This window comes from Zonotrichia albicollis, chromosome 26 (assembly GCF_047830755.1).
Source record: "Zonotrichia albicollis isolate bZonAlb1 chromosome 26, bZonAlb1.hap1, whole genome shotgun sequence".
Taxonomy (NCBI): Eukaryota; Metazoa; Chordata; class Aves; order Passeriformes; family Passerellidae; genus Zonotrichia; species Zonotrichia albicollis.
In genome coordinates this window covers 6,954,748-6,978,225 of record NC_133844.1, presented here as the reverse complement: position 1 = coordinate 6,978,225, position 23,478 = coordinate 6,954,748, and the positions used below count along the sequence as shown (strand labels likewise).

General features: G+C 49.3%; 1 protein-coding gene across 1 annotated transcript in view; it reads right to left on the bottom strand.

Moving 5' to 3' along the window:
• The window catches only part of TACC1 (transforming acidic coiled-coil containing protein 1), a 30,775-nt gene extending 30,267 nt beyond the window's left edge, over positions 1 to 508 (bottom strand). Inside the window, exon 1 of the mRNA XM_074559297.1 lies at positions 389 to 508. Coding sequence (XP_074415398.1) covers positions 389 to 450 — 62 coding nt within the window. The 5' untranslated portion in view covers positions 451 to 508. The remainder of the gene's footprint in view (positions 1 to 388) is intronic.
• Positions 509 to 23,478: the final 22,970 nt, after the last annotated feature.

The window sequence follows — 23,478 nt, the reverse complement described above, 5'->3', positions numbered from 1 at the left end:
CAGGGTCCCGTTTAAATAAAACACTCTGTTCTCAGCAATGTTTTGGTTGATTCACAGATAAGATATTTCCACTTTTCCTTTTGATCCCAGCAATGTCTCCCGTTCAGTTCCCCGTGGAGCAGCTGGTGGGGAGCAGCCACAGCCCTGCCCAGCCTGCAGACCCTCGACAGCTCAAACCCGGGGGTCCCGAGGCAGCCCGGCCTCCCCCTGGGCTGGGCTGGCACAGGGATGGGGTTCGGTGTGTTGAGGGAGGGGAAGGACAGACGGACAGAGGGACAGGGGGAAGGAACTTCCTCCCCGCGAATTAAACCTCGCTGTCCGTTCGCTGCCCGGGGAGGGGGGATCGGGACCCACCCGGACCGCGAGCGGCCCCTTCCCCTCCACTCACCGGTCCCGGGGGGCTCGGGGGTCCCGGGGGGCTCGGGGGTCCCGGCTCTGGGCTGCCCCCATGGCCCCGATCGCTGCCGCCGCTCCGCCGCTCCCGGAGCGTCCAACCCCGGGAGAGAGAGAGAGGGAGGGAGAGAGGGAAAGAGAAGGGAGGGAGAGAGAGAGGAGAGGGAGGGAGAGAGGGAGGGAGGGAAAGAGAAGGGAGGGAGAGAGGAAGGAGGGAGGGAAAGAGGAAGAAGAGAGGAAGGAGAGAGGGAGGGAGGAGGAAGGGAGGGAGAGGAGAGGGATGAAGAAAAGGAGGAGAGAGGGAGAGAGAGAGGAAGGGAGATAAAGGGTGAGAGGGAGGGAGAGAGGGAGGGAGCGGGGGAAAAGAGGGAGAAACGGAGAGAGGGAAAGAGGGAGGGAGAGAGAGGGGAGAGAGGGAGGGAGGAAGGAGAGAGAGGGAGAGAAGAGGGACAGAGGAGGGAGGGAAAAAGGCAGAGAGGGAGACGCAGAGAGTGAGACAGGGAGGGAAAGAGAGAGGGAGAGAAGAAGGAGGGAGAGAGGGGAGAGAGAGGAGAGAAGAGGGAAAGAGGAAGGAGAGAGGAGGGAGAAAAGGAGAGAGAGAAGAGGGAAAGAGGAGGGAGAGAGAAAGACAGGGAGACAGAGAGTGAGACAGGGAGGGAGAGAGGGAGGGACAGAGGAAAGAGGGAAAGAAGGAGAGAAGAGGGAGACAGGGAGGGAGAGAGGAGGGCTGGCAGGGCTCGGGTAGGACTGGGGGTGCTCTGGGTGCCGCTCGCACCGGCGGGGAGTTGTTGTTGTTTGTTCTCTTTATCATCCACACTAGTAAGGAAATGTCACTCCTGTTCCCATATCTGAGCCCCTTGTCCAGGGCACCTGATAAACGTGCTGGTGTGATTTCTCCCCTGAGGACTCTTCCCAAATCTCATGCAGGGGAAGCCAAAGAGCCCCAATGCCAAGAGCAGCCAGACCCTTCCACAGAAAGAAGATTTAAGGTCACACTTTAAAAGCTCAGAGGTGACGCTGCTGGTTGGAGTAATTTTAATTAAAGTCCTTGAGAATGCATCCGTTTCTGACAACATCCGAGCCTTTTTACTTGTGAGAAACTGAAAACTGGAATATTAATATCTTTTTTTTTTTTTCCCTGTCAGTTAAGTTGTTCTGGCTGGAGTTGCAGTGCTTCTTGGCAAGAAGAGTGTCAATGCCCAGAAAAGTGTCAATGCCCTTGAAAGCTCTCACCTTCCTAAAAAAAAAAAACAAAAAAAAAAAAAAAAAAAAAAAAAAAAAAAACCCAAAAAAAACCCAACAAAAATACCAAAAAAAACCACCACAAAAAACCAAAAAAAGCCAACCAAACTTTCCTTAGATGAAAAAATCCAGGCCAGGCTCAACCGCTCTCCTACCTATGGTGGTGCCCTCAGCCGTGCCCACCCATGGGGACCCCTCTGTGATCAGGGGGGGCTCCCACAACATCCCGACCCCCCCAGAGCCCCGAGATGGCCCCGGTAAGAGCCAGGGTTACCTGTGGGAGCTCGGAGGCTGCTGTCGGTGCCCAGGTTGGTCACAGGGGCTGAGTCAGGTGACAGCCATGCGGGACCTGGCGTGGGGCCCTGCCTGCTGCAGGAAGCCAGGAAATCCCTGGCAGGAACAGCCTGCACCCCATTGAGCAGCCTGGGCACTGCTGGCACCTGCCTGTGCCATTGGTGCCACCTGGTGCAGACATCTTTTCATTAAAAATCCTTTTCTTAAGATTTTTTGCTCCTGAGAAGCTGCGAGGCCTCAGGAACAAAATGTAAACAATGGTTATCTGCTGCTGTGGAATGCAACAGGTAGATCTTTGATTAGCCCATCTTAGATGTTTATAATTAATGGCCAATCATAGCCCAGCTGGCTCGGACAGAGAGTCTGAGACAGAGCCTTTGTTATCATTCTATTCTATTCTATTCTATTCTATTCTATTCTATTCTATTCTATTCTATTCTATTCTATTCTATTCTATTCTACTCTTAGCCAGCCTTCTGATGAAATCCTGTCTTCTATTCTTTTAGTATAGTTTAAATATAATATATATCATAAAATAATAAATCAAGCCTTCTGAAACATGGAGTCAGATCCTCGTCTCTTCCCCAATCCAAGAACCCCTGTGAGCACGGTCACAGGCACCTGCACCATTGGTGGCACTGAAATAGAGATTTTTGGCCTTCACTTGAGTTAGCAATGTGAATGAAGCATTTAAGTTTTAGCTTGTAGAATTAGGTGTTGAATTTTCACTTTTTTACTTAAGAAACCTCTGCCATAGTAAAAAGGGCATAGGAAATTACAAATTTCCGAAGTTTCTTGCATAAACAACAAAACCTCTTTAAATTTTCCAAGTGAGCAGTTGTTTCTCACATCTGGGGGTGGACATTCAGTCCCTGCACAGCATCCTCCTGTGGGGCCAGGCTCTGGCACAGGCAGAATTCCCAGGGTTTGGCCTTTCCATTCCTGTGCCTAAGGTTTCAAAGGAATTTCCTCCAGCCCTTTTCTGAATGCTGCATTTGGAAATGCTGCCATTGGGACACACACACATCTGCATCTGTTGGACAGAACTGCCAGGACCTGCCTGCCCTCCAGGCTGGGAAGCTGCATCCAGAAATGAATCCCAGAAATTTAAAAATGCTTCCAAAAGGCTTTGCCGTGCTGAGGATCGCTCCCCTCAGTGGCAGGAATTCAGCATTTCCTGTAAAAGTGAACCCTGTCAGAGCAGGGATCTAAACTGGAGGGGTGAGTCTGACCAGGAGCCAAGGCTGCAGCACACACGCATTAAAAATCAGCATTTATAAATGTCCACGGATGCCAAACAAGCCGGGGACATGTGACACTGTGGCTCCAGGCTCGGCAATTTTTCCCCACCCTCCTTGGCTGGGTCCCACCCTGAGAGGAATAAACACACTGGGATTGCTGGGAAACTGCTGGCAGACCCTGGAGGGAAACTAAATTAAGTGACATTTATGCAGCACACCAGCAGAGAAAACCAGTTTCCAAATCCAAAAACCCTGAGGGCACATGGTGAGTCCTTCCCCAAGCTCCCCAGTTCCCCTCAACCTGACAAACCAGCAGGAAAAATCCTGATGAAGCTCTTCCCAGCCCCTCAGGACAGCGGGAGGGATCAGTGGCACCACCTGTGAGCCACAGGCCTTGGGGCAGTGCCAGGGGCTGCTCAGACCCCTCAGGAGCCCCAGAGCAGCCCCCAGACCCACCTGAGGGTGAGCAGAGCAAGAGAAGCTTTGCTTCCCATCTGGGACCTTAAACAGCCACAGCACCCTGGCCAGAGCTGCCACTGTCACACAGAGCAGCCAGATGTGCCCCAGATGTGGGGTCCCACTCTTGGGTAGCAGAACTCAGCTCAGGTGGGGCTCCTGCAGCACACCCAGGAGCACTGGAGTTGGCCAGGAGCAGCTGGGAATAATTATCCTGGTGCTAATTCCATGGAAATTTCCATGGGCCTGGGAAAGTTGTTGTTTCTAATTAATGGCCAATCACAGTCAGCTGGCTCGGGTTCTCTGGTCAGTCACAAGATTTTGTTATCATTCCATTCTTGCATTCCTTGCTAACCTTCTGATGAAATCCTTTCTCCTATTCTTTTAGTATAGTTCTAATTTATCATTTGTAAGAGCTTAAATGAGGGATGTGGGACTCCAGGGGCTCTCCAAAATGCAGTTTGTTCTATCTAAGAGATTGCAGCAGTCCAGGATGGTGGGTGACAGAGCTGTGCCCACAGCTGTCAGCTCCAGCTGCAGGCAGGCCTGGAGACCCTTTGGTTTTGGTTACAATGCATTATTTACTTTTTTTTTTTGGTTACATTGCATTATAAACTTTTCTTTGCTGAGCATCTTCATACAGCAGAACCAATCTACACCTTAACTATTATCTACAGCCTAACATAACTACTATAATTACCATATTCATGTTACTGTTCTCCAATCACTAAAAGTCAGTACATCACAGTTTAAGCCAGAAGTTGTTTTTCAGTTTTCTTGCAGTGGAAAATTCTGAGACCTTTTTCTACTTGTAACTTTGCTGCCTTATTTGCCTGTGCTCTCTTTCTGCTTGGTAAAAACATCTTCTTGTTTGGGGTGGGTTTATCCTTTGCTCTAAGCCATAAAACCCCTTCTAGCTTACACACCCTTTGCTTCCCTGGTTATCCATCAAGACTGGCTCAGCAATTCTTTTCTTCTATATCAAAACTTGCTTCATTTCTATTCCTTCATCAGCCTCTACATTTAAAAACCTTTCTGCCAAGCACACATATCTGCGAGACTTTCTTGTCAAACTTTCATCCTTCCCAACAATCATTTACTTTTAATATCATATATATATCATAAAATAATACATCAGCCTCCTGAAACATGGAGCCAAGATTCTCATCTCTTCCCTCGTCTTGGGAACACCACCACATTAAACCAGTTTGGACCTTGGGAGATCATTTGGTTCTGTTTTGCCCTTGGAGGACCTGGCTGTGTCTCCCTGTGTGCCCCTGGCTGGCCCAGAGCTCTCCCGTGGTGGCATCTCCCATTCCCGAGGGTGCCAAGGGAGGGTGGGCAGTGTGAGCAGGGTGTGCCAGCACACATCGCACACACCGCACACACCATCCCATTCCATCCCATCCCGTCCCGTCCCGTCCCGTCCCATCCCATCCCATTCTATCCCATCCCATCCCATCCCGTCCCGTCCCGTCCCGTCCCGTCCCATCCCATCCCATCCCGTCCTGTCTGGCTCTGGCAGCGCCTCCTTAGCAACCCAAACAGAGCCACAACAGGGTCTGGCAGCAATCACACCCCGGCCAGCTCTGGAGGAGAGCCCGGGATGGACACACAGCTCCGTGCCATCATCTCCCTGCACGGCACACCCGCAGGAACTTGATGTCCCAAAGTGTCCTCCAGGCTTTGCCACGGCTGAGGACAGCTCTGCACTTCCATCCCTGCTCTCCTCCTCCCTCCAGCCTCTGGCTGAGCCTCCCAGCCCTCATCTCCCTTCTCCTCCTACCTTGGCAGCTGCAGGCTCGCCCCAAGCTCTGGCACTCCCTGCTACCTGTCCGGGGCTCCTCGCACAGCCGCTCCCGTGGCAGCTGCCTGGGAAGGAGCGGGGAGGAAGGAAGGGGATGGACGGGGAGGAGAGGGCCGGGCCGAGGGTGTCTCTGCTCCCTGTGGCCGCAGGGGAAGGAAGGAGGATGTTTTGGAATATTTGGGCAGAGCGAGGGAAGCGGGGGCGCACACCGGGAGCCGCTGTCCCGGTACCGGGGGAACGCCCGGAGCTCTCATGCCGGCTCCTGCCGGGGCCCCAGTGCTGTCATGCCGTAAAAATGCGCTCCAGGCTGGAATTTGGCAGCCTGGACCCTGACGGGGTGGGAACCTCTGCGCTTACAGAGGGAGCGGGAGCTGGGGCGGCAGAGAGAGGCGATGGGGAGCTGTGCTGAGCTGGGAAAGGTGATGGGGAGCAGTTTTGAGCAGGGAGAGGTGATGGGGAGCAGTTTTGAGCTGGGGCACGGAATTCACCTCAAGGCATTCTGTTGAATTCCCAGGAATGGGAATTCCCTGGTGTCACAGACATCTTTTATGGAAAATCCTTTCCTTAGGATTTTTTCCTCCTGAGAAGCTGAGACGCCTCAGGAACAACATGTAAACAATGGTTATCTGCTGCTGTGGAATGCAACAGGTGCATCTGTGATTGGTCTCATGTGGTTGTTTCTAATTAATGGTCAATCACAGTCAGCTGGTTTGGACAGAGAGCCGAGAAACAAACCTTTGTTATCATTCTTTCTTTTTCTATTCTTAGCCAACCTTCTGAGCTGAAACTTTTTCTCCTATTCTTTTATTATAGTTTTAATATAATATATATCATAAAATAATAAATCAAGCCTTCTGAAACATGGAGTCAGATCCTCGTCTCTTCCCTCGACATAAGACGCCTGTGAGCACGGTCACAACCTGGCAGCCCTGGCAGGGTTCGTGCCAGCCTGGTGGGCGCTGGCAGCGACCCCCGGCCCCTCCCGAGCCCCGGCCGCTCCTGCAGAGGGAGCGCAAGGAGCGGGAATGAGCCGCGGGCTCCGCGCAGCCATTTCATCCTCGGGAAGCGTCAGCAGGGGTGTTGCTTCCCAAAGAGAAGAGAAAACTCCGCTCAGATGGGAAACTGCCCTCGCAAATCAATTGTGCCGTCTGTTCAGCAGTGCCTTGCCCAGAATTCCCGTCCTAAACCCCCAGGACATCCCTGCAGGGACATGAACCTGCCCTCTTCACTCCCAGCTCCTAAATTCAAAGGAATTTCCTCCAGCCCATTTCTGAGCGCTGCATTTGGAAATGCTGCCCTGCCCGGCTGGGCCAGGCTGGGACACACACACACATCTGCATCTGTTGGACAGAGCTGCCAGGACCTGCCTGTGCTCCGGGCTGGGATGCTGCATCCAGAAATGAATCCCTCCAAAAGCAATGAATCCCTCAAAAAGCAATGAATCCCTCCAAAAATCAGGGCAGTGAGTGGAAAGGACCCTGCTGCACCTTCCAGGGACAAACAGGGTGGGGAGAGGCAACCTGGGAGCCCCAATTACTGCTGCCTTGCCACATTCCTCCATCTGCTCACCATTTCCATCCATCTCTCTCTTTCTTTTTCTCTCTCTGATGCCTCCTTGCTGGGGTGTTTGCTGTGTTCCAGCTGTCCCAGAACCCACAGGCTTGGCTCTGCGTGCTGCCAGCCCTGTGCACAGCCATGCCAACACCCCAAAAACCATGTTCTGCCCAGGGTTCATCCCAGAGCCCGTGTTTGGGGCAGGTTTTGGGGTAGGAGAGCATTCCCATCTGTTGCAGTGGCACTTGCCTGCTCGTCTCATCCCTGGCCTCAGCCTAGCTTCAGCTCCATCTCCCAAGTGGCTCTTTCTTTCTCTCCAGCTGGAGCTTCCTGTTGGCTCTCATTTTCATTCTTTACCTCTTCAGCAGTGCAGAAAATTGGCACTTAATGTGCCCTGTGAGGCTGTGTGGGAGCAGCTTAATTGACCCTGGTTGCATCACCCTGCCCACAGCCAGCTCAGCCTTGGGCCACGTTCATTTCCCACCCCCTCCTTTGTTTTCCTGCCTTTCTGGGGTGCTGCTGGTGTTTGGCTCCAGGTGAGGGGGGTAGAGGAGCCCAGGCTGCCCAGAGAGCTGCAGGAATTCCCAGGGAAACCTGCCTTCCTGCAGCTCTCCATCCTCTTCTCCTCCCTCATCCTGCTGCCTTCCCCAGCTGGTTGCTCCAAACCCTGCCCATCCCAACATCCCACTTTTGGTGAGGAGTGTGGCAGGACCACAATGCAGCTCTGGGAGCTTCCCCAAGCACTGCAAACCAGTCAGAAACCTGAGCTGATGGCTGCAGCCCTGACCTTGCCAGCTGTTTTCCAGGAGCTGCTCCTAGGCAGGATGGGTGGAGGGATTGCAGAGTGTGTCAGTCCCAACCAGAGCAGTGAGGAACAAGTGGCACCCTGACCAAAAAAGCTGATGATAAAACCAGATTTGTAGCAATCACCCAGATGTGGTCTCAGCTTAGCTCCAGTTCTCTTATTGCATCCTTTGGGGCAGGGATTGCTGCAGGAAGAGCTGAAATAATTGGTATTCAGAGCATCATAAAACTCCACGTGAGGCTGACACTCCAGGCAGGGCTGCATTATGGCAGATGTCTAGCAGGGGAATAAGATTTTGCAGGTGAATGAAGGAAATGCATGCAGCCATTGTTTTGGGGTGTTCCTGAGGGCTGCTGAGGAGAAGGGGCTGCTCACTCTGATAGTGGAAAAATGTTAAAGATAGACTCTGAAAATGCCAGGCTTTGTGTTTTGCCAGATCATGTGAAATTGCACCTGCGTGAGCAGTATATGATAAATGATATAATCGTTAGATGTGATGACTGTTTAGTAATTAAATATACTTATTGTTTAATTGTTAGAAGAATCATGTTAGAAGTTTGAGGGGGGCCACGAGGAGCCCATGCTTGGCTGAAATACAATAGAACAATATAAGTTGAATAATTAACATCCCAACCCCATGTTGGAGTCAGATTTGGGTTTGTACCCCGGACACCCAGAGCTCTTCAATGTATATTCAATGTAAATGTGTATATGCACCTGCATATACAGCCATGTTCCCACTTTGCAGGGGAGGCTGGAAGAGAGTGTAAATTATTTATATAACTATATCTTATTTAGAGAGCCTGCAGATGATCATCCTTGTGATTATGTGTGTCTGAACCTTGACAACTCTGCTCTCTCTGCTCTGCCATGGGAGAGCGGAGCGCTGCCACCAAGGCTGTGCCCAGCTGTGCCCAGCTGCTGCTCTGGCACTCAGCCAGCAGGACCCTCCTCATCCTCACCCCAGCGGGCTCTGGGGGACAGCAGGGCCACACCAGCAGCAGCAGGACCTGCAGATGTCCCTGTGGAATCCCCAGGGCAGGGCTGAGGCACCTACACTGCGTGCCTGGGATGCTCTGTTAACAAGGAGGGTTTCCTCCGGTTAAATATCTCACCACTCCATTTGTGTTGGAGCATGGAGTGCTTCCAACACTTGGAACACAATGAGTTAGTATCTGCTGCTCTGGGTTTGCATCCTGGCCAGCTGGGAGCACGCTGGGACCAGGCTGCAGCACAAAGAACAATGGGAAGGCTCAGCAAGGGGCTCCAGAGGCAGGACCCAGCCTTGGTGACAGCGCTGGGGCTGCTCCCAGCTCTCTGATGGTGCACCAGGAGAGGATCACAGCCTCCAGAGCCTCCTTTTAACTCTGCAGCTCGTCCCCTCGCTGGCTTTTCCTGCCCTTTCAGGCGGTGGGCTCTGCGTGCCAAATGGGATGCTGGGGAAGGCGCTGCTGCCTGGATGGGCTCCAGCTGCAATGCAACTAATCCATTTTTATAGCTGGGAGCAGGTGTCTCGTGCGTGGCCAGCAGCTCTTCTAAAGATCACTCTTTTTATTCAAATTTTGTCACACACTTTCTGTAAATAACTCATTGCTTTGCATTCTTTTAGGCAGGAAGAGAGATTTGATGGGCTGTTGGTTTGGCCAGTGTCATTGGAGAGGTGGCACTGTCACTTTTGGAAATCTATAAATGTTGGAGTCAGAAAATAAACTTCCCTTCTTCTTACCTTGCAGTTTCAGTGTCCAGGTTGTTTTGTTTCATGTCCTATAGTGGCACCCATGTCACCCTGATTTTTTAAGACTTTCAAAGCCTCCTGATGTTCACATTCTTGTAACCAACTTTCTTGCACACTTCCTGTAAATAACTCATTGGTTTGCAATCTTTTATGGAGGAGGAGAAATTTGATGGACTGTTGGTTTGCCCAGTGTCACTGGAGAGGTGACACTGTCACCCTGCAACCCACTGTAACTTTTGGAAATCTATAAATGTTGGAGTCAGAAAATAAACTTCCCTTCTTCTTACCTTGCAGTTCCAGTGTCAGGTTGTTTTGTTTCATGTCCTATAGTGGCACCCATGTTGCCCTGAGTTTTTAAGATTTTCTAAGCCTTCTGATGTTTGCATTCATGTAATGAACTTTCTCATTCACTTTTATGTAAATAATTATTGCTTTAAATTCCTTTATGGAGAAGGAGAAATTTGATAGATTGTTGGTTTGGCCAGTGTCATTGGAGAGGTGGCACTGTCACCCTCCAATCCACTGGCACTTTTGGAAATCTATAAATGTTGGAGTCAGAAGTTTTAAAACTCTTTTTACCTTGAAAGAGCAGTGCGTCCACATCGTGTTATTTCATGTCCTATAGTGACAACAGTGACCAGTCCTGGGGCTGTGCAGCTCCTCATGGACTGACCTGTGTGTGCCTAAAATGAAGAACACAGCCTTGAGGACATGGAGAAATTCCTTTTTTGCTTGTACTTTCCCCCATTTCCTGCGCCTGGGAAGAGCCAGAACCTGTGGGGAGGAAAAGAAAAGGATCCACTGTTGGAGCCAGAGATAGGAAAGGCCAAAGGGTTTGTTTTCCATCCTCAGCAATGCAGCAAGTGGAGCTCGGTCAAGAAACCCCATCCAAACCCACAGCTCCTGAGGCTGCTCTGGGCAAACAAAACCTCAAAGGGCTCTCTGTCCTTGCCCGTCCCATTCCCGCTCTGGAAGGAGAAATGACCCAGGGCTGCAGGGCTGAGGCACAGCCCCATCCCCAGAGCAGCACCTGGAGGAGCTGCAGCCCCAAATCCTGCAGGGAGCAGGTCCTGGGGGGCTCAGAGACCCCAGCAAAGAGCCCCCAGCCCAGGAGCTTCACCACTGACACGCCTGGACTCATTGGCCCTGCTGAGACAAAGAGCCATTGCTGAATTCAGCTGCCCTGGGTATTTTTTTCCCTCTTGGATGAATCACCTGCTAAAAATATTATAAATGGAGTAGCTGGCCAGACCTTTCACTTCTCTGGAAGCAAAAATATTTATTTTACTCAGGCCGTGCCTGTGTTTTAGCAGAACTTTATGATCAATTTTGGAGGAATGTGCCATGCTGTATATTCAAATTACAACTTTTTTTTGGCTCGCGGCATAAGTTTAAAACGTCTTGTTTAAGGCACAACTGTCAAGCTGCCAGAAAAATGCATTTTCAGCTGTTTTCCTCCCAAAAGCAGCAGTTTTGCTCCGTTGATGGTTATTGTCAGCCCAGGTGTGTGCCTGTTTCAGGGTTTGGTGATCAGGGGGTGCTGGACTGGTTTAGACTGGGAGCTTCCATGGAAAACCAACATTTGTTTTCCAGAATCATCACAAATTTGGTCCCAGGGAGCTGTGGAGCTGCTGGGCTGGTGGGGACAGACCCATTCCCACTGAACAAAGCTGCATTTTTGGGAATTGAGTGGGACTTTCTCCTGCCCAGGCTCCAAACCTGATGCAGATCAGGCGCTAGCACAATGAGATCCTTGAGGAGAGGATCATCACAGAGCCAAAGGAGCTTTGTCCTGGGAGCATTTCCTCCTCCTGAGGAGCCTGGAGCCACTGAGACCCCATTGGGACCCTGCACCAGCAGCTCCTGTTGCTCTTGCTCCCATGCCAGGCACACCTTCCCCATAAACCCCCATTTGAATTTAGGAAGGAAATGAGGGGAAATTTCTTTTTCTTGCTTCAGGGCGCAGAGAGAATAATGGGATCTTTATTCCCGGGTAATTAAGTTGATTTTTTTTGTGGGTTTAATTTACACTCCCTTCCAGCCTCCCCTGCAAAGTGGGGACGTGGCTGTGGGTGGGCAGGGAACACCACCAGGACCAGGTGTGGGTCAGGGCATCCCTGAGTGCAGAACCAGCACTTGGGATCCTCTCCAGGCCAGCTAGCTGGGAAGGATGGAAGTTTGACCAGAAAGTCTCACAGATATGTGTGGCTTAGCAGAAAATGTAGAGTCTGATGAAGGAATAGAGATGGAAGCAAGTTTTGATATGGAAGAAAAGAATTGCTGAGCCAGTTTTACTGGATAACTAAAGAAGCAAAAGGTGTGTTAGTTAGAAGGGGTTTTTATGATTTAGAGCAAAGGATAAACCCACCCCAGATAGGAAGATGTTTTTACCAAGCAGAAAATCCCACAGCAACACCTGCTGACCCCTTCCTTCCTCTCATCCTGTCCAAGGGGATGATCAGAATTCAGACACCTTAAAATCCACCATCTTGTTCTACAAGTCACAATATTAAATCTTTTCAATATCAGCAGTGAGTTTCCTTGGAAATGGTGAAGAAAACAGCAGCATTAATTAAAGGCACAGCCTTTTGTGTTCATTCCTCATTTGCTGTCTTTTTTTCCACTCTCCTCTTGTATATTTGATCTGTTCAAAGCTGAGGAAATGTTACCCACAGCTTTACTTTAATAGCAACCAACTTCCAGTGCCTGCTTAGTCACCGGGGAATTTCTTGGGTTTTTTGTTTCCTGAAAAAACAGAACCACCACTGGCTTGGTCAAAATTCAGACTAAGGCTCACCAATATTTTATACTTGTGGTTGGAGGTGAAATTCCCCTCATAACTTTTTGACAGTGCTGTGGCCTTTTGTACATACACAGGGCTCTGAGCACCCTGCTGCAGCCAAAGCTGTCCCTGCCCATGGACTAAATGAACTTTAAAGGTCATTTCCAGCCCCAAACACCCTGTGATTCTATGAATTCTCATCCAGGGCTGCTCCACATCCCCACACAAGTGTCAGTCAGATGCAGATGAAGAGCCCATCCTGCAGAACAGGCTCAGGAAGTTTCTGTCCTCAGCTGAAACCCCTTTGGTGTGGAAGAGCCTGGAACTTATTACAAATCGCTTAAGCAACTTTGGCTCGCTCACACTGATTAAATTGCTTCCCTGACTATTCCAGAGGCTCTAAACCACCAGCAGCTCCCAGGCTCGCTGTGCAAAATTAATTAAAGCAGGGGATAACTTGGCAAGGACAAGAAAAGAAAGTCTCATAGTAAGGAACAAGCCCAGTGTGGGGGTGTTTGCTGGAGCACGTGCCTGTGGGTGCTGGTAGGTGTTTCAGACCCACCCTCAGCCCTCAGTGCTTTGCCAAATCTGGGCATAAAAATAAACTTGGGAGTGGAGTGCAGGATCCCAGCACAAAGGCAGGGACCCCTCGGTTTCCATAGGAAGCAGAATTCATAGCTTGGCAGAAGGGGCGCGTTTCCATTTTTGTACAAGAATTTCCTCCGCCTCCTGCAGGAGAAAAAAAAAATAAAAATGTTGTGTAAGAAACACGGATTCAGACATTTTTCCAGAACCTGGCAGCAGCTCCGAGGCATCCCAGGAGGTGCCTGCAGGACTTCCAACAAAAACCAAGAGGGCCATCCCTGCTCTCTTCCTTGAAAGCAGCAGCAAGGCAAGCACAGAGAGGCACCTGGCACCTTGAGCTGCACAAGGGGAAATGGGCTCCAGGGTTTTTTACATAGCTCATCCCCTGGAGGTCCCTTTTAGCCCCCTGTGAGGAGGGGAGGGGGCTCCATGATTAAGCAAGAGCCCTGGCAGCAGGACAGGACCGACCTTATCCCCCCTCCCCTTCCCCAGCGTTATCTGAAACCACAGCCCTGACTGGCTGCGCTTCTCATCCATCTGCAAAAGCACATTAAGGAGGGAGAGAAAGGTTGGCAGCTGACCACGGAGCAAATCCCCAGAGAGGTCCTTACCTGACTCCAACCAGATGCTGTTTATCAGCCCGAGCGCTCGCTACATGCCCGATGTGACGGAGACAGCAGAAATACAAGAAATGCTTGTTATGCTCAGGGCTTCGGGGGGTTTTCATCCTCAGGCCGGATATACAAGTTCCAGGAGAGGAATATGCATCCCTGGAGTCCTGGGCTGAATCTGGAATTCATATACTCTGTAAATGTGCTTTATTTAATGCAGGAATCGAGAAGGGGTTTGGAGTTATTGCACCGGAGAGTTTGATTGCGTAGTTACAGCGTGGAATTAAGGAATAGCTGCAGATCTGTAGGGCAGTTCCAGCCCCATGGAAAGGGCAGGAGGGTGTGTTCTGGCTGCACTGCTCTGTCCCTGTTCTCCAACCACTGCCCTACATGTGCTGAAGCCTGAGAGAAGGTTCCAGTGGGGTCTGCCCTAGCCCTGCATGTCTCCTATCCCAGATCTCCCTTTGGATTAAGCCAGCAAAGCCCATCAGGCAGGAAGAGGCACCACAGTGACAGTGCAAGGTCCCAGAGCCCAGGGAAACCTCTTAGAGCAGCACAAGAACCAGGGCCAGGCGGGGAGGATGTGCTGCCAAAACCAGGGCAGCAATAACATGGAACAGCCATGCAGCCCAAGCAAAGGCAGGGAAAACAAGGCCAGGACTCCCTGAGAGATGGCTGCATCCTTGTGCAACACATATCTTTATGTTTATACAGGTGTACATGTGCCTTTTACGTGTTTCAGCCTGGCTTTAAGGATCTAACGCGTTTTTGCTTCACCACCGTGGTTTATCTGTCCCTGGAAGTGCCTCATCCTCACCTGTGTCCCTCTGCAGAGCATGGTGCCAGCAGCTCAGAGGGCTCTGGGCACCTGCAAGGCTCTGCCCGTAGAAATAAATGCCCAAATGCCCAGCTCTCAGAGCCTTGGGCTGGGCTGCTACAGTCACAAAGGGTTTTTATAGCCTGGAGGGGCCTCATTGCTAATTAACAGCTCATTAATGTCAGATTAACATCTGGAGGAGCCCCAGAGCCAGGGGGCACACTGGGGGCTTTTCTGCCCACCCTAGGCTGGGTGTTGGACTCTCCAAGGTACTCCTGCAGGCTCTGAGCAGAGGGAGAGCACCCTGGCTGCTCCCTCCTTTGCTTTCCCAAGCAGATCTGCAGGGAAAAACCATCCCCACACACAGCCCCAGGCCCTGCTTTGGGACTTTTGGGGATCATCAGCAAAAGGCATTTTTTGGAAAGGCTGTGCCAAGAAATTGGGTGCAGGGAAAGTTTCACATCCCAGGAGATGCCAAGCCACCAGGAAGGTGCTGAGGAAGCGGGTGAAGAACACTTTGCTGCATCAGTGTCTCCCCCTCCCACCAGCTGCTGCGTAAATCACGTCGGCTTCAGAACCTGCTGGCAAAACATAAAGCAGCCTCCGTGCTCCAGCCACCACAAGGGTATTAATCAGGCTAAAAATATAAAAACAACATGAAAAACACCATCTAGGGGGGTGTGCGGCATCAGCCGCTCGCTCCGGGAGCTTGGCCAAGTGCTCATATCTCCACTCTCATAAATACACCAGGAAAACACATTATCTCTGCAGTGCTCTTGGAGCAGGGAGAGCTCAGAGCAGCCCATGGCACCTGCTGCATTTTAATGATCCTTCATCATCACCTGTAGGGGAACTGGTAACCTGTCACTGTCATATTTTCTGGAAAAATCTCTTTACCCAGAATTCTTCTCCTGGGAAGCTGAGAAGCATCAGAAAAGAAATGTAAAGAGTAATAAAATAATAAATAATAACTGAATTATTTAAATAACTGTCCTGCAGTGCCCTGAGCTTCCCACTACAGCCCTGGCATCAGCAGAGTGAGGATCAGCAGTACCAGCACAGCATTCACACAAATCCTCCCATTCTGGAGCACCAGAACGTGACCACACATCCATGTTCTCACCTGTAGGGAAAGTGAGATTTAAATAACTGAATTATTTAAATAACTGAGTTATTTAAATAACTGTCCTGCAGTGCCCTGACCTTCCCACCATGCCTCTGGCAAAGCTGGCACCAGCAGAGTGAGGATCAGCAGTGCCAGGCAGAGCATTCACACAAATCTTCCCATTCTTGAGCACCAGAATGTGACCACACATCCATGTCCTCACCTGTAGGGAAAGTGAGATTTAAATAACTGAATAATTTAAATTATTGTCTGCAGCACCCTGAGCTTCCCACTGCAACCCTGGCATCAGCAGAGTGAGGATCAGCAGTGCCAGCAGAGCATTCACACAAATCCTCCCATTTTGGAGCACCAGAACGTGACCACACATCCATGTCCTGGACCAGCAGCACTGCCAGGGGAGCAGCAGGCACTGGGATGTGGGATTGGCCTGGCTGGGGTGACATGCACCCTAGTAAAAAACACAAAGAAAGGTTTTCTCATGTTCAGGCAGCCCAAAGAACAGAGCTGATGTCGAAAACACGCCCTCTGCATTGCTCTCCATTGCCCATAAAGCCATAAACCCCTTTCAAATGCTCCATCCCCCTAACTTTTGGATGTCATTAAACGCTTTATTAATTTACTCCAAATGTCTTTGCTCATATTCCAGCACAGCTAACCCCATCAAAAGGAGACAGCACAGTGCTTAGGCAGCACTTCTGCTCTTCAAAGCCTGTTACTGAGATTAATTGCTTCTCCGGAGTCCTCTGTGAAGGGGGAACATGAGGATAGCTGTTATGAGTGCTGGGTGTGAGGGGGGAAGTGAGATCCAAGGGAAAAGCAGAGTTCCAAGGCATCCCAGCACTGGCTGGATGGGATGGGCTGTGCAGGCTGCAGGGGAGGTGTCGCAGACATCTTTTATGGAAAATCCTTTCCTTAGGATTTTTCCTCCTGAGAAGCTGGGAGGCCTCAGGAACAAAGTGTAAACAATGGTTATCTGCTGCTGTGGAATGCAACAGGTGCATCTGTGATTGGTCTCATGGGGTTGTTTCTAATTAATGACCAATCACAGCCCAGCTGGCTCAGGCTCTCTGTCCGAGCCACAAACCTTTGTGATCATTCCTATTCTATTCTTAGCTTAGCTAGCCTTCTGATGAGAACCTTTTCTTCTATTCTTTTAGTATAGTTTTAATGTAATATGTATCATAAAATAATAAATCAGTCTTCTGAAACATGGAGTCAGATCCTCGTCTCTTCCCTCAACCTGAGACCCACAGCACAGCTCAAGGTGTCAGTGGCACTGAGGAGGGGCTGCACAGCCCCTCAAAACCTTCCTGGGCGCCCCCAGCCTGGCTCCCACTGGTTCCTGTCACCGTCATGTTTTCTGGAAAAATCTCTTTGCCCAGGATTCTTCTGGAAAGCTGAGAAGCCTCAGAGAAAAATGAAAACAATAATTATCTGATTCGCTTCTCCTGTGTTTTGCTGCTTTGGAATGTGGTTTGGACATTGTTTACCAACTGGTGATTGCTTCATTAAATTTCATATGAATTGTTTTTATTTATTGGCCAATCAGGGGCCAAGCTGTGTCAGGACTCTGGAAAGAGTCACAAGTTTTCATTATTATCTTTTTATCCTTCTGTCTATATCCTTTCTGTATTTTCAGTATAGTATACTTTAGTATAATATACTTTACTAAATAATGCTGTAGTATAACATTCTTTAATATAACATAATTTCTTATATATATATACATATATATATATATCTTATATATATATAACATAGTATCAGCCTCCATTATTATCTTTTTAGCCTTCTGTCTGGATCCTTTCGGTATAGTTTCTTTTAGTATAGTATACTTTACTAAAGAATGCTATAGTGTAGCATTCTTTAATATAATATAGTATCTTATACTAATATATATATATTAGTATAAGATACTAATATATATAAGATACTAATATATATATATTACTATAATATATATCTTATACTAATATATACCTATTTATATCTTAATATAACATAGTATCAGCCTTCATTTAGTATTTTTCTAAGCTTCTGTCTGCATCCATTCTGTATTTTCAGTATATTATACTTTAGTATAGTATACTTTAATATAGTATACCTTACTAAAGAATGTTATAGTATAACATTCTTTAATATATATATAAAGAATTTTTATGTATTATATTTAATTTACATATAGTATCTTATATATATATATCATATAGTATCTTATATTTATCTTATATCTTAATATAACGTAGTATCAGCCTTCTAAGAACATGGATTCATCATTTCCTTCCTGCCACGGGGCACCTCCCATACACAACAGGTACCTGCGGAGGGAGGATGCTGCGGGGAGGAGCGGCGGTGCCAGATGCGCTCCTCGCCGGGGCTGCCACGGCAACATCTGCTCCGCGTTTTGGTTTCCATCGCCGAGCTCACCACATCCCCCCCGGCCGGCTGGAGGCGAGCAGGAGAACATCTGGAAGCAATCGCGGCTGTCACGCTTCAAGGAGATACGGCACCGCAGAGAGGAGAACCCGATCCCGCTCCCCAGCAGCCTCCTCCCTCCCGCCCGCAGCCCGGCAGATGAGCACAGAACCCCGGGCTGGCTCCTGCCTGGTCCCCAGACCCTCCCAGGAAGGGTGACACCGGCCACCAGAGTGTCACTGGGCAGAGGGATGGGGCTGAGACCCGTGCTGAGCACCCCAGCTCTCGGACTCCCGAGGGACTTGGCTCTCTATTTTGGGGGTTTTCAGCCTGGAGAAAAGAAGGTTTCAAGGAGATCTTAGAGCTCATTTCAGTGCCACAGATGTCCAGAGAAGCCCTGGCTGCCCCATCTCTGCAAGTGTTCAAGGCCAGGTTGGACAGGGCTTGGAAGACCTGGGGCAGTGGGAGATGTCCCTGGAACTGGATGGGCTTTAAGGTCCATCCCAAATCATTTCAGGATTCTGTGATGTCCCTGCTGTGGCCGGGCATCTCCATGAGCCCAAAATGTGTTTGTAAACACCCTGGCACCCCAGCAAACCCTGCACCACGCTGGTTTGGACAGGGCTTGGAAAACCTGGGATGGTGAGAGGTGTCCCTGCCCATGGTGGGGATGAGGGGAACTGGATGGGCTTTAAGGTCCATCCCAAACCATTTCAGGATTGTGTGAATGCTGTGGCCGGGCATCTCCATGAGCCCAGAATGTGTTTATAAACATCCTGGCATCCCAGCAAACCCTGCACCATGCTGGTTTCCTCTGTGCCTTTCTGTTTAATTAAAGTGCCCTCTGTTTTCTGTAGCTCACCAGAGTTCAGGAGCACCATCACTGCAGAGCATTTCTGGCAGGGAAGGAGCCCTTGCTCCTTTATGATATGGAATACTTTCAGCATTACTTATTCCAAAATCATTCTGGTTTATGAGCAACCTGCCAATTGGGCAGAGGCAGGAGGCCTGGGTCTGTACCAGGCACTAATAAAACCCTGAGAGGAGCTGTAAACCCCTGCTGGCAGCTGCTGGGGAGGAGAGGGATTACTCAGGGCACCTCTGCTCCTGCCTCCTCCCTTTTCCTCTGCAGAAGGGCATAACCACTGCAGGCTTCTAACAGGGCTCCTTTGCTGCCCAGGGTGGGGAGCAGCAGGGCCCTGCCCTCACCTGGGCATCAGGACAGGCACAGCAGCCAGCCTGTCCTCCCTGCAGGCACGGGGAGATGATGAATTAAAACGAGAACGGGGCTCAGGGGGTTGGATGAACTGAGGATGCAAATCCAGCCTGGGAGTTTCTGCCTGTGGTCATGCACACGACATCTGCTCTGCTAGGATGCCAGAGATGAGAGCTGAGAGGATGCAGGAATTCCATGGGAGTCCCCAAGGCAGCTCTTCTTTTGCCTGGCACCCTTCAGCCAAGCCAGAACTCCACAGGGACATGAACACCCCTGGAAATTCCTGCTCCCCTATGGAAACACTGCACTCTGATAACCATCATCTCCCTCAGCAGAGCTGCACTGCTGCTGAGGGGGCTCCTCTCCTCTTGGAATGGTGGGGGACACAAGATAAATGATGGACTTTAGACCTGGTTAACATAAGAGATTTGATAACAGGATGCCTTGGCAAAAGCAAACAGAGCTTTGAAAATTCCACCTGGATTGCAAGAAGATTAAATCAAACAGGTTTACCAAAAGAAGAAAATCCCATTTAACTCTGCAAGCAAGAGATGTTGTTAAATGCATAATAAGTTTGTGTGTGTGATTGTAACCTAATCATTGCAGTACACATTACTGGTCTCCCTGAAATTGGATAGAAGTGTTTGGATCCTCTCAGAATCTCTGCTGTTCAGAGTGACCCCGAGATGTGTTAAAGTCTTTTTTCCCAGCCCAGAAGTAAAAGAAGGAGTCAGAACTCTTCAGTTTTTGTTCTCAAGGTTGTTCATTGTTTCTTATCTATAAAATTCTTTCTCTGGCCTGCTGAGGTCCATTCAGCAGGTCAGACAGAGGCGCTTTGGCCACCCCTGGGGTGGTATTATCTTTTGTTATTGAAAACTACGTGTACATTATTTACAATAACTTTTCAATAGTTATGTTAGACAGTGAGCTTCTACTTTAAACTAATTTTAAAATGCCAACATCACTTAGAAGATGGAGGCTAGGAAGAAGAAAGAAGAAGGATGGGACAAGCCCAAATTCCTCCATCTTGGGACCTCGAGCCCCCATTCTAAAATCGCCCAAAAATCTATTTTTCATTCTGTGACAAACTAGTATTCTACTTAAAGTCTTTTGACTTGTAATTCTTCATATAAATGTTGGTAATTGTTTTTCCCAAGGGCTAAATCAAAGGCACAGGGGTCTTGGTCTCTGAGCTTCCAGGGCAAGGGCTTGAGCCCTCCAGGGCAGCCAGAGGAATTTCCTGGGTTCTGACAGCATCCCACAGTAAAATTGGATTCTGATCACTGAGTCGGTCTCCATCACTGACACTCTCCCACCCCTGCAGCAAGGTCACATGAAGAAAATGCAAGTGCTGGGCTGAGCAATTCAACCTAGAGATGATGGGAGGGCGTGATCGCTGGGGCTTCGAGGAGAGGAGTGGCACCAGCAAGGTCCCTCCAGGGCTGGATCTCCCTCCTCTCCCTCCCCAAACATCTGTGCAGATGTTAACAGGCGTGCCACGGCTCGATTTGCGATATGAAAGGCGAAGGGTTAGAGCTGAGCTCTTGGGTAAGCGACACCGAGAAAGTCAAAGTTTAATTGGCATTCCTGGCAGGGATGAAAGCCCGCGGCTGCCGCGGCCGGCTCGGGCTGAGCGGGGCCATTGGTCACGGGCTGTAAAGGCCACACACAGGCACACAGGGACAGGGCTGCCCTGCCAGGGGAGCTGCAGCTCTCTCGGATTGGCATCTCCCTCCCCATGTACCCCATGAAGGGGCAGCATGTGGAGAGTTGGGGGTAGGATTGTGGGGATGGATGGAGGTGAGAGATCTCTGCAGCCAGGGCATGGAATTTGGGGTTTATTGTAAAGGGCCAAGTGCAGGCCTTGTTTGTAGCTGCCAGCCACAGCTCAGAGCAGGCCCCACAGAAGTAAAGACAGTGGTAAACATGATGAGAAAGCAAGGTTCCCGTTACAACAAAATAAATCTTCTTCTGGTCTTGGAACTTGGGGTTTATTGCAAAGGGCCTGGGTGCAGGGCCTTGCTTGGAGCTGCCAGGCACAGCTCAGAGCAGGCCCGAGAGAATAGAGGGGGAGAGAGGAAGAGATGGTAAGAGAGCAAAAGCATAAGAGAGTAAAAAGGGGTAAGAGAGTAAAAAGGGTACCAGGGCAAAGTTCCCGTTACAATACAATGCATCTTCTTCTGGTCTTAGAACTTGGGGTTATTGCAAAGGGCCAAGTGCAGGGCCCTGCCAGGAGCTGCCAGCCACAGCTCAGAGAAGGCCTGAGAGAAGAGAGGGGGAGAGAGCAAAAGCGTAAGAGAGTAAAAGGGGTAAGAGTGTAAAAGGCAAGAACTAAGAGACAAGAGGTAAGAGCTAAGAGGGCGAAGTTCCTGTTCCAATACAATAAATCTTCTGTATTGAATATTATGATTCTCACTAACCAATCTAGCACAAGATACAAATCCTACATCATTTCCATACAGCCTATAAGAATCCTTACGTTACCATCCTGTGTTTCATTTTAAACCCTAAAACCTCCTCTTTGGGCCCCTTCTGCCAAGCTGTAGGGTCTGCTCTGCTCCTTGGAGCTGTCTGCAAGCAGAGGGTGTTGTTCCATCAAAAGGGGATTACCTTCAGCCAGCCACACCATTGTTTTCCAGTTGTTCAGTAACTGAGGGATCTCAAAGCACAGCAAGCAAGACCAGAATTGTGTTTTCCTTCTTCTCTGCTTGTCTCACAGCTTCTCTCTGTTCAGAGGGCATGTGAACACCACAGAGTTGGATCAGTGCTGCCCCATCCCTGTCCTCACCTGCCCCATGGGGCTGGATCCCTGCTGGCCAGGGAGCCACCCTCTGCTCAACACCCTTGGGCACTGCTTTTGCAGCTTGCAAAGAGCCCGGGGTGCTCATTATTATCTTTTCAGCATTTAATAAGTATCCATTCTGTATTCCTTAGTATAGTATAGTATGCTTCAATACAATATATTATTATAAAATAATAAATTAGCCTTTTGAGAACATGGAGTCAGATGATTAATTCCTGCCTTCATTGAGACATTCTCTACAAATACAAATAAATATAAATACTATAATACTCCACATAAATACTGTAATACTCCATGGCCCAGCAAAGGCACCCCTGCTCCAGGGTGGCTGTGACTGTGGGAGGCTGAACCCCCACGCTGCAGCTCCTCTTTCAAAGAGCCCTGGATGAGGAATTTTTGTTCCCTTCTTCCTTCAATTTCAATGAAACTGCAATTTTTGTGCAGAAGAAAAAGCCCTGAGAAAACAATTTTTTGGCATGTTTTTAAAGCAAAAATCCCCTTTTTCTTAGAAAGCAGGCCAAAGCCTAGCCCATATTCCTTGGAAGTGGGCCTTGTTCTACTTGAAAAACATCCCAATTTTTTGATGGAAAATTGGAAAATGGGTCCAGGTTGGCTCTAGGAGAACGTGGTGTCACAGCAAAACTTTCCATGAAAATGATCTGGAGTCTGCACAGAGCAAAAACCCTCGAAAGTGGAATTTGACCAGCCTGGCAGAGGCACTGTGGCATCATCCTGGTCAGAAGCTCCAGTGGTGGGATGGTCAGGACAGGGATTCTGTGCCCCCAAAAGCTGGAGTAGCTTCCATTACTGCTCTGAGAACATTGCTGTGGACTCGAGGAAATGCAGCTTCCCTCAATCATGCTGTTTGTTTTTTCCAACCCAACATGATAAAAGAGCCTCCCTCCAGTCCCCAAATCTGCCCTGTCATGCAGTTCTGGCAGGGCATGTTACCCAATAGGATTTCTATTAAAATGTGATTTTCTTCTGCTTGTAATTTCATTATAAGGCATTTGTGTAGAACATCGACCCCACAGGTAATATATGGGCAGGGGAGCAAGAGTAGAGAGCATGGATGATTCCTAATGGAGGCTGCAAGGAGACGTGAAACAATCAAAGCTGGGCACAACCACCATCATTTACTGGTGCCTTATTGGAATAATTACCAATATAGCCAGACAGGATGTGCCTGAGCTTGTCTGGCCCTTGGTGCTGAACTAAATAGTGGAAACTGTGGTGTTTCACCCCACAGACACTTTTGGCTGCCTGGGTGAGTGATACACCTGGGAGGGAATTATCAGGGCAGAGGTTCTGAGGTAAACCCTGAAATTACAATGTGACAATGCCTGATGTGGAAAAATACTTCATCGAGGGATTATTGCCATTTAACACATCTTTCACTTCTTCCATCTTTCCTGAATGGAGTGCCCACACCGCACAGAATGTTGTGACTGTCACACACCTGGCCCTGACAGGCCAAGGAAACAAAACACATTGCTTTGGGTAAACAATCTCCATATTGCATTCTACTTTTGTAGTAGAAAAACAATAAGAATTGGGTTTCCTTTCTCTGAGGTTCAGAGAACGTGAATCCCAGGA